Below are 16087 nucleotides of genomic sequence, written 5' to 3'. Positions count from 1 at the left end.
GACTATTTACCAGACTGCAATTGGATTTTGTGGAACTCCCTCCATGTAACGGGCTGAAATACGTGCTAGTCATTGTTTGTCTGTTCTCTCGCTGAGTGGAAGCCTATCCCACCAGGTGGAATGACAGTTTGACTGCAGCTAAGCTGCTTTTGAGAGAACGGATTCCTAGGTTTGGAGTTCCAGTCATTTTGGAGTCTGATAGGGTAACGCACTTTAATAATGAAGTCATTCTAATAAATTGTGCAGCATTTAACACTGAGCAGAAGCTGCATTGTGCCTATTGACCTGAAGCATCTGGGCATCTGGAGTGGTCGAACAGATAAATGGCACCATCAAATCTAGGTTAGGAAAAGTGTGTGCATACACATCACTGAAAAGGCCACCTGTGGTCCTAATGGGAAGAGCAATGAGACAAGCATTTGTACCAGCGTAAAAACTGATGAATATATCTGATGATTTGGTACTTGACTATTGCAAGGAATTGGCTGACCTGGTGAGTTCTGTGTCTCACCAGGTCAGAGAAGAAGCCACAACAACACAGTGAAATCAAACTCATGATTTGAGTCCTGGTGAGTGGTATCTTGTCAAGTAACACGAGCGGGAAACGTGTCTGGAATCCAGGTGGAATAGCCCCTATCAAATCATTCTAGTACCGACGACAGCAGTAAAGTGTTTTGGTTTGCCAAACTGGATTCATGCGAGCCACACCAGAGGAGTCCCAAGTCCACTTAAAGAACCAAAAGGAGCCGCAACTGTTAATCAAAGTCAAAGACCAGTGGCTAAATTGTCTGTGAAGCTGAAGAATCTAAAATAACAGATTCTGACGAACAAAGAAAAGATGAACCACAGAGCACAAGTCAAGTGAAGTGGGCACCAGATACTGGGACTCGAGAAATTGCTGTTGATCCAGAAAGAAGTGACAATTTTGACAAAAAGGAAGAAAGTGAATTCCCTGTTAAGCCAAGTGACGGCGAGATCACTGTCGGGCCGGAACAAGGTAGAGATACAGATGAGCCTGAAGTGGATGAAGTCACTGTTGAAACAACTGAGCAAGAAGTTCCTGAAAGTCAAGGAGAAGAACTCATAAAAGCAGGGCCAAGTGAAAGAATCTATGAAAAAGACAAAGAAGGAGAAAGGGTAGTTGCCAAGAAAAGGTGATAATTGGCCAAGGGGAGCTAAAAGACTAAAATACAGACTAGTAAGAAGAAGCTCAATGAAAAGACCAGAACAAATTAATGAGGTCTCAAGTCAAACTGAACAAGAAGAGTCAGGAGAAGTGTCAGTGCAAAAACAAATAGACTATGAATTTCAAACAGAATATACAATGCACGTGAGTGGACCTATATCATCCTTGAAGAAATCGAGAATTCAGACTCAAGTGAAAACATAGACAGGGCCCAATTCACAGAACTAACTTAAGACACAATCCTAAACTTACTACCATTTACTCATCTTGGTATTCACAGAAGGCATTTACTCACTCATTTTTGAATACCAAAATGAGTAAGTGCACTTACTCATTTTGGTATTCACAGAAGGCACTTACTCATCAATGAGTAAGTGCCTTCTGTGAATACCAAAATGAGTAAGTGCCTTCTGTGAATACAAAAATGGTAGTAAGTTTAGGATTTTGTATTAAGTTAGTTCTATGAATCGGGCCCACAGTTCTGAGCCGATTGATGAAAGCAATTTGAGACCACCCTAAAAGAAATGAAGAGAAAATTAAAGAGATAAGTTTGACAGAAAAAGAAGAATGCCAAGATTCAGAAAAGCCAAAGAAAAGAAGAGAAAAAAAAGGGGGTAAAGAAGAAAGCCGGCAAGTGTAGGATTACACTACTATTTTTGTAATTTTTTTGGGTTAGATTTAGAGAAATAAGACATAGAAATTAGTAGATTTTATTTTTTATACAGAATATAAAATGCCTGAAGTAGAGGTAACAGAACATCCAAAACATAGTCTAAAACGTAGGTGCATTAAAGCTTGCTTATGTAGTATATTATTTCTAATGTTCATATGGCTATTATGAACAATAATAGTACATACTCTAATAATAACTAATAATGGAAATATTACTAGTAATGTCACAAGAAGACGGACAAATGATGTCACTAAAGGAACACTGATTACTAATGAAGGAAAATTGGATGGAAATAGTTTTCATCATGATAAATCAATTAATGATTTTTCGTTACTAACTTGCTGTACTAGTATACTAACACCATGAATGTGAGTGATTGTTATGTATGCATGCAATTACTTTCATCTGTCTCAAAGGGGGTGACTTATCACTACCTTCCTTTAACATATGGTGTGTCATTTGTGTACTAACAAGCCTGTTCTATGTAACAGGTAAAATAGAGTCTCAGTACTCTAATATAGATTTGCTATTTTCAGAAATACCAGTAATAAAAGAGTGAAATGAAGTTTTAAGTGCTAAAAATGCATGTTATTTGGGAGAGTTTTTCCACATTACTAAAGCCTTAGATATAGAAAATGCCTATAGGAATAACCTGGCCTGTAGTTTGCAGATTAAAGAAAAAGTATTTATTGAGATGGTGGAAATTAGAAGGGAACATGTTCAAAAGAAAGCAGCTGAACAGAAGTCCCGAGTACCACCATGGGCTTTTAGGGAAGACAATTATGAAAAGGCCAAGACATAAGCTGCAATGTCCCTGGACTGGCAACAAAAGGGGAAAAAATGCTTGAACTAAGACTAACTACAATAACTGTTTAATCGGTAGTAGCAAATGTGAACATACCTTTCAGATTACTGGAGGTTGGGGATTGAAAGGTGGAACTGATCCTGTTTTCCCAGGAATTTATTTTGTGTGTGGAAAAAAAGCCTAGTATACACTGCCTGCACATTTGTATGGTAGCTGTTATTTTGCCATTGTGTTTTCAAAGGTCTATCATATAGACCGAAACAAAAGAAAATTGAACGAAGTAAAGCAAGGACTAATACGTAACAAAAGAACTAGTTTTTCAGAAATTGTAGGTGATATTTTTAGTACACTGATACCCTCAGTGGGAGTTGTTCTAAATTCACTAAAAATTCTAAAATTGTCAACAATTGTTGATCGAATATCAACAGATACTTCTGGTGGGTTTTTAATGATAGATACTGAAATGGTTGCCATCAGATCGATGGTTTTACAAAATCGACTTGCCCTTGACCTCCTATTGGTAAAAGAGGGTGGAGTAGTGGTATGCTAAAGGTCCAACATTGTTGCACATATGTTCCGGACAAAAGTCAGGGAATAGAGGGATATATTAAGAATATTACAGAGTTACATAACGATCTGACCCATTGGTGGTTGACGGTGTTTGGGAGAGACTGGTAAGAGTTTATCCTCAGTAGACAAATGGTTTTCAGCCTTTGAAAATAGCTTATTAGGGAAATTAATAATACTATTTGTTTCCATAGCAATGATAGATCTAATAATATTAACATCTTATAAATGTTGTAAGAGTAAGAGAGGAAGGAATGAAGTGACAGAAACACGTAATAAAAGAGGGGTGAAAAAGAGAAAGAGAGAAGAAATAGAATTAGAAGAAATGAAAGGAGAATACTATAACATGATGAAAAGTTTAGAAAATGCTGTAAAAAGAGCGAAGAACACCGAGTTTTAAAATAAAGATGGAACAAGGTATGGTAGGTATTTTTATGATGGCTCTAGGTAGCCATCAAAGGGGGGATTGATGGAGCAGGATTTCATAAACGAAACCTGCTCGAAGCAACACCCCCATAATATGTACTAACAGTAAGTAGAAATAGAAATTAATATGCACCTTACACGCACACACGTGGGAAAAAGCATTGCACAAATTTCCACTAATGAGAAAGGACTAAAACCTATAATTCGCTAAGCTTGAGAATGATGCATGTTTAGGCCGCATACGCAATTCGTAGTTGCATGTTGCATTCTGCTTCAGAATACCAATTGACGCCTCTTTTCCGCTTAAAGCTTATGCTAGGTAATATTAACTGGGAATAAAATACGTGCGGGGGGTACACAGTGAAAACTACATTGTCATATAATTAAAAAACTTTATTTACATTTTACTGTTGAATGCGGGACTCGAACCCCATTTGCCTAGAGCCTATCTGGTTGGGAGGCGGAATAAGGAAAGAGCGCTTCAGAGCTGACAGAAGTGAGCAGATGTGCTGTGCTCAGCAAAAGTGTGCCCGAGGTGAAGGACATGGGACCTGAACAATTGTTAGTTTGCCAAGAATCATGGTCAACCGTGGGATCGGATGTCTCTTCCTCAGAAGATGCTCAAAAGTTTAATTAAATTTATCAAATTGTAACATTTGCCTGTAGTATGAATTGAGAATTGGAAAACCGGTGGGAACAGAAAGTTTGGCAAAGAAATGTCTAATGTTTGGATGAAGTCACCGTAGAATGACAGAACCACCTACTGGGATAGCCAATCAGCTGTTAGAAAATGCATCTTGTTGCAATTTAGGTGGGATGGATATGGAAATTTTGGGGTATAATTGGGGTGCTTTTAGGGGTGTGGTTTAAACTTGCAGGGAGGAAGAAAAGAAGGGTGGCTGCGTCGCTGATCGATGGTTTGCAGAGAGGCCTAGCTGTTCCTGTCTCTTACCTGTCTATGGTTCCTGTCTTCTTTGTTCCCTGATCCTATCTTGGAGGACCCTAACCATTCCCTAGGACAGGGGGTGGTTTTCCTACATACCCACTAGGTTTGTATTGTCGCACATTCAAATATATGATTCTGAAACTTTTGTGTCTCCACCTATCCACTCCATCATAATATTGTTTCTTGCATGGTATTTGCTGAACCTGCTGGCTCTTAATCTATCCCCTCTGTTAAATAGTTATCGTTCTTATTGATGTGAGAAAAGAATGTGTGTCAGTTGCATTTTTACGACAACTTCTCTCCTCTGATAAATTGATTGTTTGTAATTGTTCCACTTTGCATATGAGCATTATAGAATTAAGAAATAACTTTTGATAAACTTTATTAATCAATACCATGAGTCTGTGATTTATTTAAATAACTGATTGGATAAGTTAGAAATGTCATATAATTGCTATCAACTCTTCAACTAATTGGGCCATCGACCAAGTCGAGGGAAAGTTGAATGTATAAGGTAGATATATCTATCGATGAGATGTTGACTATGAAATAATGACGACATTGACTTCTGAGATCATTGAAACAAAATTGAACCAGGCGCATAAGGGATATGGGTGAATGTGTATGTGGCAAATTTGAGATATTATGAGTATTAATCCCTGATCAGAAATGAGGTTCCCCTGGATCAGCCATATCAATGCAATCTCCTCCACCTGCTTTCTCACTCTTCGCATGCACCATAAGAATTTCAAATGGCTCCCCGTCAACACCAGGCTAACCATCATTCACGCCCTACCCACCAGCCAAATGAATGGCGCTTCACTCTACGTAGTAATCAGCTTGCACCTCCTGGAGAGACAGCAGACCATACAAAATTCAACGACCAGACTCCTCCTCCACATCACCAAGTTGACCCACATAACCCCCACCTCAAGAAGCTCCACTGGCTCTCCATTCAGAAGAGATGTCAATTCAAGATACTGATCCTAACCTACAAAGCCCTACACAACCAAGGACCAGCATACATCAACCACTGCCTGAACTTCCACTAACCCTTCAAACACCTGTGCTCCACCACCCTCTCCCTCACTCACACCCCTCGCATCCACCAAAGCAGAAGTGGAGGACACTTGTTCTCCTACCTCGCTGCTTGGTACTGGAACGACCTCCCTGTTCACGTCCAAACCTCATCGTCTCTGTTGCTGGAATTCAGGAAAGGACTCAAAACCAAGCTGTGGAACTGAACCCTCTCTTTGCTGCAGGGTTCGCGGTGCCTGGATACCGTCACAAGTGATTATTTGCACTTTACAAGTCCTGTTTTATTGTAATGTTATATGTAACATATACAAACAATGCTTCAAGGCACAAGGGACAGGCTTTACACACACAGGAGTAAATGGTCAGAAAAATAATTGCAGTGTTACACTCCCGCTGCCATTTTATTCACAATAAAAGGCAGAAACAGGAGGTAAAACATAGCTTTCCTTTTGACCTCAAGCTTTATTTTGTGATTTAGAGTTCACCAGAAAGTAGGCGAGTGATGTTTACTAGTTCTAGTCAGCTCTGCGGGGGAGGGTGGTTCAGTTTTTCAGGAGGAGGCAATACCTGGAATAACACAATCCTGTTACAGCATAATTCTGATTGTACAATCGGGTTTTCCTGGCCTGCATGGGCTGGATACATTTGGGTGCTTTGGAAATTGTAAAGTATTACATGATTTCTTAAGATTAAGTCAAGAACTATCTTTTTACCAAGTTTTTTTTATAATTTTTGGATGTGCTGCAGAGGGACCAGATAGAGAGACTGTTGTAATCTACTGTCCTTGGTCCATTACATTCCCCCCTCCTTTCCCTTCCCCTTGGAATGTTCTGCACTCAACTGTTATGTGAAGATTCCACAGCTGACTCTGGCTGACTGGATCCTGTAATATTGTAATAGTGTATAACGGCTGACAGGAACCTGTGACGGTGTATGACGGCTGACTGGAACCTGTGACGATGTATGACGGCTGACTGGAACTTGTAACGGTGTATGACGGCTGCCTGGAATCTGTGTTGGTGTATGATGGCTGAATGGAACCTGTGACGGGGTATGAAGGCTGACTAGAACTTGTCACAGAGTATAATGGCTGACTTGAACCTGTGACAGTGTATGACGGCTGACTGGAACCTGTGACGGGGTATGACGGCTGACTGAAACCATTGATGGTGTATGACATGGCTCTTCACTTTATAACTGAGGCCTGAGAAGCATTTCATCACTAGCAACAACATTATGCAAATCCTGTTCCCTCAATGACGGTGGCAAAAGCATGTGGGTTGTCTACTTTTTATCAAACTTAAGCTTAAAAACACTTGGAAACAGATGGATGCCTGTGCAAGGGAGCGAGAGATGAAAAGAGGGAACTCTGTCACCCCCCCAGGACCCTGCAGCCTCGACTCTAAGACACCAGAACTTCACTTTTAAATGTGCCAAGGTTTTTTGTGATGAGTGCAATAAAACCTAAGCAGTCAAAGGACACAAAGACTAGTGGTGGTTGGCACAGGACCTGTGTATCTGGAGACCGAAGTCTGCAGGGCTGTGTCAGTCTGAGTTATAACACCACAGCTCCACAGTTCTGCCTTTTCAAGACACTATTGTAAGTTGTAAAAAGAAAGTTAATCTGAAATATTTTCAAATCATAACTGAGTTTGCAGTGGTTTAGTTACACAAAGGGACGGTTTTGATGAAGAATGTGTTCTCTAAAAATAAAATACTGTCATACTTCACCCGCATATATGCAATATGTGCTTCAACATACACCGCTGGCCCCCATTACACCCCCCCAACCTCTTGGTGAATGTTCTTGGCTCATTTGGGGCACGTTTACTTTAAACAGCGCTTCATTTTTTTACAATCTATAATATATTCATAATATGTAATTGAGGGCCAGTACCTCAACCTTTAAAATCGTTCCAGAAACACCATTCCACGCGCAGCATCTTGCCACACCCTCATATTCCCCTACCCCATTAGCGACCCTCTCGACTCCCCCCTTACAAGCCTCTTACTGAGGCCACATTGCAGAGCCGTCAGACCGCAGGCTGTAGAAAACAAGCATTGGCATATTCAATAGGTCTTGCCTTTGGGACCTTGTAAGTGTTTAGCCATGCAACAGTTGATGTTGTTGCACCAAGGATATTGTGCTGCATAACAAAATACTTATAAGGCCCCAAAGGCGAGACCTATTTGCTATGCCAATGCTTGTTTTATGCTACTCATCGGTGTCATAGTGCATTTACAGAAGAACAATAACATTGAGTGATGCCACTTACATATGTAAATAGGTCATTTGGGCAGCACCTTTACATTACCCGGTTATATGAGTAATTAGCTCCTCCATTGCATCCAAACATTGATATTCTGCTCAGAGCGAAACACTCACACAGGAAAATCCCATATGTTATTTAGAAAGAGATTTCATTTTGACCATAGTCTATATGCAATGAGATGGCAGTCAATGACATTGGCCATCATACACTCAAGGGTTCGTCAAGCAAAATAATAAATTGTCAAGACCTCTTAGTCTTACAGTACCAAAGTTCTACCTCTGAAAATAGATGCAGAACGGATTAACACCATCATTTTAGGGAGCTTAAGGTCACACCCCATTAACTAGTGTGTAAGGATTAAGAGAGATAATAGATTCACCAAGAACCGACGTCATTATATAATTCTAAAACTATAACCCACCGTGGTAGGGCTGGCTAGTCCTCGCAAGTGATATGTTTCTTCTGCCGTGCAGTGTTCCACATAGGGGTGGTTCAAATCTAGAAATTATGCATGTTACTTCATCATGGACAACTGTGCCTCCAAGTATAAAGAGTAATTACAAGTAAAATCAAACAAGACAACCTATTGTCTCAATGTGTTCTATCAGTCCTGTAAAGAGTGTCCAATTTGGGAAGTGTCATATAAACATAGTGCATAGATCTCAAGAAAGTGCAAAAAAACACCACCATTCCAGCCGCTAATGCATTCCACCAAACGTAATACAGCATATATCGGAGCACCCTAAGTGAATACACCAACCCACATGCTAGTGTAGGAACCCATGCATTGGGCACCTAATCATATCCCGATGCATCTCACCAAACATTAGATAAATGCCTAGGCTGCGTGTTTGACGTGCCCTTGTGAAAACACACAGTAATTTCAAAACCCGCTCGTACCTTGACTAATTGTTCATGTCGGGTACAAAGGCTCCACTCTATATTCCAGCTCTGATAGGCAACTGTGTTATGCCTCGCATCTGAGGCTAAAATAAGACAAACAACAGTCTTTTCAAATCTGGAGCCCATTTTCTAAAACATGAACATGTGGAGTAACTCATATCTACAAAAGCATGCATGCCATAATCTGGCGTGTATGTCCACCATAATTGTTTCCCGGTAGTGGTGTTACAAATGATCAAGAACCATGGTAGTTTCTCCATACCGAGTGCATAAGGTCATCCAATCCTCCAAACAATGCAAACATTCCCCCTTTCATTACAAACAATAACTTGCGTGCAAGCATAGTCACAGCAGGTAGACTCATGCCATCAAACTCTCTACGGAAGCCTTAAAAGTGCCCGTAATACCACTCATACAACATGACTAGATCAAGGTAAAAATACAGTATGGTCTAAACTAACGTATAGTGTATCCCACAGAATTACAAAATTAAACTACAATAGCCAACAGCATATTCAGACCGACTCAGCCACTTACCCGTGTACGGCCATGGCGGACGCTAAGAGTTTAGCTTGCTACCCAATTCTGTCACGCTGCCATATTCGATAAATACAGGGCATGAACTCACTTCTTTGAAAAAAGACTAGAGCGAGTCTTTGAACACTGTGACACACAGACAAGCGTAACGTCAGGCACTTCATTCCTCAAGAGTTTTACGATTCTACAAACGTGCACTTGTCATTACCATTTGATTCCATAATCCAGAATGCAAACAATCAGTTACGGCCGAGTACACAAGTGGCCACAGTTTGGTGGACATTTTGAATTCCCATCAATTATTGATTAAAGGCCAATCGGTCGAAAAGCACACAAACTCATGTGTCATATTCTGCAACAAAAACGGGCGTAATATTTTGACACGTTAAGCGCATATAACCTGAACTAGACACAGCACGCACTTCCAACTAGCACATAAACTAGAGTGTTGTTATATTTTTCATTCCTAAAGGATGCAATATTTGGATATATGAAGCGGTGTAACCTGAACCATCAACATCGCGTGCAAACCTACTAAGTTGAGCACATGCATCTATCTGTCCTGCAACCATTAGGCTGAGTTGTGTGCAGTTGTACATCAGCAGTATGGATCAGTCTAACATGTGACACAGAGAAGCTAGTGGCCATCTCTAGCTCACTTTGTATATTCTAACTAGACACAAAGTTCAATAGAGTAGAAGTGTCAGCAACACATGATGTCAAAAAAAGGTGGTAAGACAAGACATTTAACATATCGAAGAGCCATCTCATCTAGATTTAACAAGCGTGCGTGCCTCGCGCAAGTAGGGGGTGGGGGGAGTGCAGTGGAGAGCAGGCAGTGTTTCCCTTGCGGGAGCGAGCGCAATAATTGCTACCATTAGGTGCCACTCGCTCCCGCAAGGGAATCGCCAGACGTGCACACATTGCCATTGGAAGCAAAGCAACGCGTGCATGTTTTTGCCTGCAAAGCTGTGCCGATGACTAAAGGTCTCTCCTTTGCAGCGCATGCACACTGCATAGGCGAGACCTAAAAAGCGCTACCTTGTAAAATTCATTTAATCTTCAGCTGTACACATGTTTATTTATCATTTTAAGAAGACAAAGCAAACAAAACAAGAGAGTTTAATCACTGGAATAATCAAATAGAACACAATCAATTGGTTGAAATACATTTCACACCTCACTACATATTAAACAATATATTCATGCATATATGTAATTCTCTCTTGGTGGGGTAGGGCAGAGTCACTCAAAATGATGATTACCCCCTTAGTTAATTATCTAGCCAGCATGAGTCGGATGTCCTTAACTGAAGCATTTATAGCAAAATTCGATGCCAGCTTCAACTGTGTCTTGTGGCAAAACAAAAACACTAGAATTTTTCTTTTATTTAAATATTTTATTTATTACATTAATCACAGACCCAAAATGCAAAAAGAAGCGAAATCTCAACAATCAATAATTCTGGAGCAATAAATAGTAATATACAGTAATAATTCATAGATACTATAAAAAGACATCTTTATCTTCACAAAATGCTTAAGGAAGGCAGAATGTAATAGCCTATAATCCGGCTCTTTATGCTAATATTAATTTATATGGATCTATTTCTCCCCCTCTTCGCTACAGTCCTTAAAACATTTAGTCTTCTCCTCAAATTTGTATAATTTTTGGGATTATCCCTATTCTACGGGAAAATAATTCTTCAGTTTGTCTAATTTTGTGGCTATCCATTGAGAACAACTTGGTGAATCCGTAATCTCCAGTTTTGTAAAATCAAAGATTTGGCTACCAAAAATTTCTCTTAAAAATACTAAAACTCTCTAAAGAAAGAGGACAAATAAACCTCCCAAATTTGAGGGATTATCAGACAGCGTGCCTCTTTAAACAAGGCACTATCTGGTTCCTAGAAGAATCAGACCACAAACCAATATGATTTAATATAGAGAAATCTCTTTTAGGTAGGAAACCCATAAGTGCCTTTCCGACAAAGCATAATTTTCCTTAGCCCCACTCCAAGTATATAATGAACACTTAAAAAAATATTTAAAAATAGACTACCGTTCCGAAAATAAGCTTAGCAATTCTAATATGGCGTCCTCATGGCTCAACCCCAAACGCAAAATTGATGGCAACTCAATTCTTTGGCCCGAATGGTCGGGAAGGGGGATTAACATGATCAAACATGTTTTTGAAGACAATCTACCTTTACCCTTCTCCACGTTACAAGCCCAAATCGGACTAGAAAATATGGATTTTTACTAGTATTTAGCTCTCTAAACACTCACTACTGAAGAACAGCCCTACAAACACTACATTGATTAACGGCCTATACAGAACAGGGCATAGTGAATCCAGAATTTATAAATTACTTCTCCCTAAACCCCGCAAGATGCAGACCTGGAACGCACAAAAATGGGAAGTGGAACCAATATATGATACGATTGGAAGCGTATCTATAAATCATCTTTCACAAACAAAACATCCCCTACCAGGTCCCAGACCAAATACATGATTATTAACAGAACATACTGGGTCCCAGTTAAACCCCATAAACTCAAACTCAGACCAGATCCCAAATGCTGGGACTGTAGGCTACATGATGGAGATTTACCCCACATGCTCTTCTACTGCCCCATCCTTAAGGAATACTGGGATGATACATTTCAATTCATTACAGAGGCCCTGAACATTACCCCCACCTGAGAGTTCTCCTATACAACACTTGGCCAACTAGACCCGCAACCACAGTCCGCAGCCGACGGTCCGCTGCTTGATCGAATGCGAATACTTGCATGCAAACTAATACTTAATAATCAGAAAGATTTGAATATAGTCTCATTGTATGTGTGGCAGGAATGGCTCACTCTCCTCAGAGGAGCTGATAACTTTCCCATTGGCGCCCACCACACATACATGGGGGACTCACGTGACGCCGCCTCATCACACTTTGCGCCTCTAATTCATGCACCCATACTGTATGTAGTAATTATCGGCATCAAGAATCATTAGACACAGATCACCTTCCAGTGTTGCTGCTCGTAACTATACTAAGCGCTATGAAGTAAACATACTAGTCAACCATCGATATATTGTAACTCAGACTCATGCGATGACAATTCATTCCGGTGCACACGCAGATCATAGATGAAATGTGTACGGAACATGTACTTTCTGAACTCACCAATAATTGGAAGAATGATCAGAAGGAAAAAGATGTATTACTAAAAATGTGACTCAGTATAAATGTATGTGGTGACCTGTGCACACCCTTTATCCTAATACTTATTTTCTACCCCGCCTCATGGATGTATGCTTCTGTACCTCGAATATGCTATGAGGATCTTTGATTTATTTAAGCTTCTTTGTTTTCCTTGTTTCTCATCTGCTATCCTTGTGTTATTGCCTGCTCTAAAAAACTGAATAAAGATTATTTGAACAAAAAAAGAACAGATGTAAACATGTAAACATTGGAGGGAGGGATGTGAAGATGAGCTCTGAGCCTAGGCGTACACCGGGAGCCTGTCATCTCTGCGGCGAGCAGCTCACACCTTTGAGTGTCTTTATCCTGAGTCTACCATGGAATATTTAAAGATGGGATTCAGCAGCTTGCGTTGAGTTTACAGAGCTATCATAACTCCGATTCTAGAGTCCTGATGAGAGATGGTTTCTTCATCAAAGTTCATTGACTCTGGGAGCACCGTTTCCACCTTCCCTGTGGCTCTCCATCCAGTAGACTTCAGTCTGATTTCACTAAGAGACAAAAACCGTACAGAATGTTTCTTAACAAATTCTTCACTATGTTTTCCTTCTATTGCTTTTGATTTTATGTTTTCACCTCTATGTTTCTTTCATCATTTCAACAATTTCTATGTATTTAACACATAATTGAGATTTTCTCTGACTATTCATATATATGCATCCCTCTTTGTTATTCTTTCTTGGCCTGTGGGTATATATAAATAAACATATGTATACACATAGATATTTGCACACATGTCCATAAATATAGTGCTGCCGCACACTGTAAGTCCATGTTTGAAACATTCACACTGAAGAGAGCTTGTGACTCTTATGAGAGTAAATTCTCTGAGCAAGTTATTTGAAAAATGCAGTCTCTGACACAATACACAGTGTTTTTCCAATGACATTTGTGCGGTACAGTGGTAATAAACTAAGGAACATATTTCCGAAAAAAAATTACAGGAAACCTTCCTGCACAAAAAATCTTCACTGCATTTTCCTCTTTTTATGTGTAAAGCAGAATTCAAAGCAGTCCCCCCTAAAGCAGAGGTTAGCCTGTGGGTGTTGCAGTTGTTTCAAAGAGCTCTGCTTGGCCAACCCTGGCCTGTTGTCCAACTAATGCATCCACACAGGAGTGCTTTGTGAAGGTATGTGGTGTAGATCAATTAGCTTATGTGCATATTTCAGCTATTGGAATGTTTCCTATGAAGGCCATTGATGTTCCTTCTTGTGAGTGGAGTCAGCTTTTGGTGGAACTGTTAAGGTTTTCTTTGCTTTGGTATAGCAGGTTTGCGTGCTTTGAGATTCCACTTGGCAATACCTGAGACAGGCTTCCCATCACGTGGTTTTGAAAAAGCAACAAAAAACTGTTGTGTCTTTCTAAATGATTTTATACTATATAGTATATCTATATAATACTATCTATATAATACTCTAGTGCTCTTTTGGCATGCAGTACATGCAGTGTTCTTTCTGCAACTGGCAGTGGGGTAAAAAATTGGATATTGTATAGGGAGAGGTGTGGTGCAGCGGCCAGGGTAGCGGCCTCCGGAGTGCAAGGCTCACAGTTTGATCCCTGCACCGGCATCAGCTCAGCACCATGCGACTCTGGACAATAGCTCACATAATCTCCCAGACGGCCCCCAGCGCCTTGACACCCTTAGGGGTGAGTAGTTCACGCTTTACAAATACCGGATTAAGATTTGGATTTAGATTTTAGATTGATTCAGGTGGAATAGCACACCACCTTTGGTGGAAATCTAGAGATGGTACGAAGGACTACTTTGTCTTTATGTACCTGAAAGAAAGGTTCTTCCAATGTCTAGAGTTTGCTAACATATCTTAAGGAAGTAATGACACCTATAAAAGCCACTTTTCAAGAAAGTTATTGGAGTGGACATGAATGAAGGGGCTCAAAAGGGGCCCCACCAGTCTACTTGAGTACGATGTTATGGTTCCAAGATGGTCCTGGGAGGTTATGGGGTGGAATCGCCCTTTTGAGGACTTCCATAAAGGCTTTGTTTACTTGAATCTTGAAAAGAGACATATGTTGTCTATTTTGTAGGTATGCAGCCACTGCAGCTAGGTGAAATCTGATAGAGATAAATGCCAATCCACAGCTTTGTAGATGTAGCAGGCAATATCCTGTAGTGCTGGTATGAGAGGGTCAGTTTGTTTTGAATGACAATAGTGAACAAATCGTTTGCACTTTGTCACATAACAAGCCCTCATTGTAGGTCGCCGTGTGTCTTCGAGAATGGCCATATATTCAGGTGGTAGTTTAAGGTAGCCAAATTCTAAGACCTCAGGAACCAAATCCCAAGGTTGAGAGGATTCTCACCCGATGGTTCCCTGCCCGCACACACCGCCTTACATTCAGGAGCCTGCATGGCTGAGATGGGACTCCGTCCACCAGTCCAAAATGGGCCCAAAAGTGGCGAACCAACCAACGATGCGCTGAAATAGCCTGAAGCTGCCTGCAGTGTGGAAAACTCAGCCTGCACGGCTGAGGTGGGACTCAGACCCCCAGTCCAACTTGCACCCAAAGGGAGCAGAGCCGCCAACATTAGGCTATAAATGACTGAAACTGCCTGCAGCCCGGGACGCACCTAGGTGTGTGCCCAGGAAAAGCCAGGGTGGGCCATGTTGGGACACCCTTCTTCAGGGATAGTTCCTGGTGGCTGGGTGTGGGCACTTAAATTATTGCGAGTGTGAAGGCTTTTGTTATTTGTGCCAAAAGTGACAAAGGAATGAAAATGGAATCTTTCCATTTACAGCCCTGTACTTTACTGAAGGAGCCATGTTTGAAATTAGCAATAGATTTTATTGACCCATTGAATCGTTTACATCGTAAATGTAAGTTTACTATGGTAGTGGTTGACTATTACAGTAAATGGTGGAAGGCAGATTTAATGGAGAAGCCCAGAAGTGCCAAGATAATAAAAATTCAGAAAAAATAGTTTTTGAGAGAGGGAGTGCCTAAAGAAATTGTATTTGACAATGGGGCACAATTTGTGTAAAAATAAATTAAGGAACTCTTGGAAAGCAAAACGATAAAACACACTTTGGTGGAGTGTATTCAGTGGGCCACCCAAAATAAAACTGAGTTGGGTGACGCAGTTGAAAGTATGCTGTGGTCTCATCGCATTAGTCCAAGCGTGGTCACTGGTTTGTGTCCTTTTGAAATCATGAGGGGACGTATTATACATCTAAATTCTGTTCTGCATGGTTGAGAGAAATTCAGAAAAAATCTGACTGGGCACATTATGTGGCCAAGATTATGTGACCCCAAGTTGAGGTGTTTCAGAATAAAATGAAAGAAGGGTAGGATGCTAGACATAAGATCAAGGATTTCAGGTGTGATATTAAGGTGGGTGATACACTGTGTTACACACCTGCACCTTACACAGACTAAAGTGAGCCCTTTCTAGGGGTAAATCTTAAACTCCCATTTGAGCTGGTGGAATTTGCACTTAGATATTTCTCCACG

General features: G+C 40.6%; 1 protein-coding gene across 1 annotated transcript in view; it reads right to left on the bottom strand.

Annotated features, from left to right (window-relative positions):
- Positions 1–10826: 10826 nt before the first annotated feature.
- Positions 10827–16087, bottom strand: part of LOC146859664 (astacin-like metalloendopeptidase) — a 99405-nt gene continuing 94144 nt past the window's right edge. Inside the window, exon 14 of the mRNA XM_085646278.1 lies at positions 10827–13107. Within this exon, the coding sequence (XP_085502404.1) occupies positions 13094–13107 (14 nt within the window). The 3' untranslated portion in view covers positions 10827–13093. The remainder of the gene's footprint in view (positions 13108–16087) is intronic.

The sequence above is a fragment of the Triturus cristatus genome, chromosome 3_1 (genome assembly GCF_964204655.1).
Source record: "Triturus cristatus chromosome 3_1, aTriCri1.1, whole genome shotgun sequence".
Taxonomy (NCBI): Eukaryota; Metazoa; Chordata; class Amphibia; order Caudata; family Salamandridae; genus Triturus; species Triturus cristatus.
The sequence above is the reverse complement of the archived record's forward strand: the minus strand, read 5'-3'. Positions and strand labels throughout refer to the sequence as shown.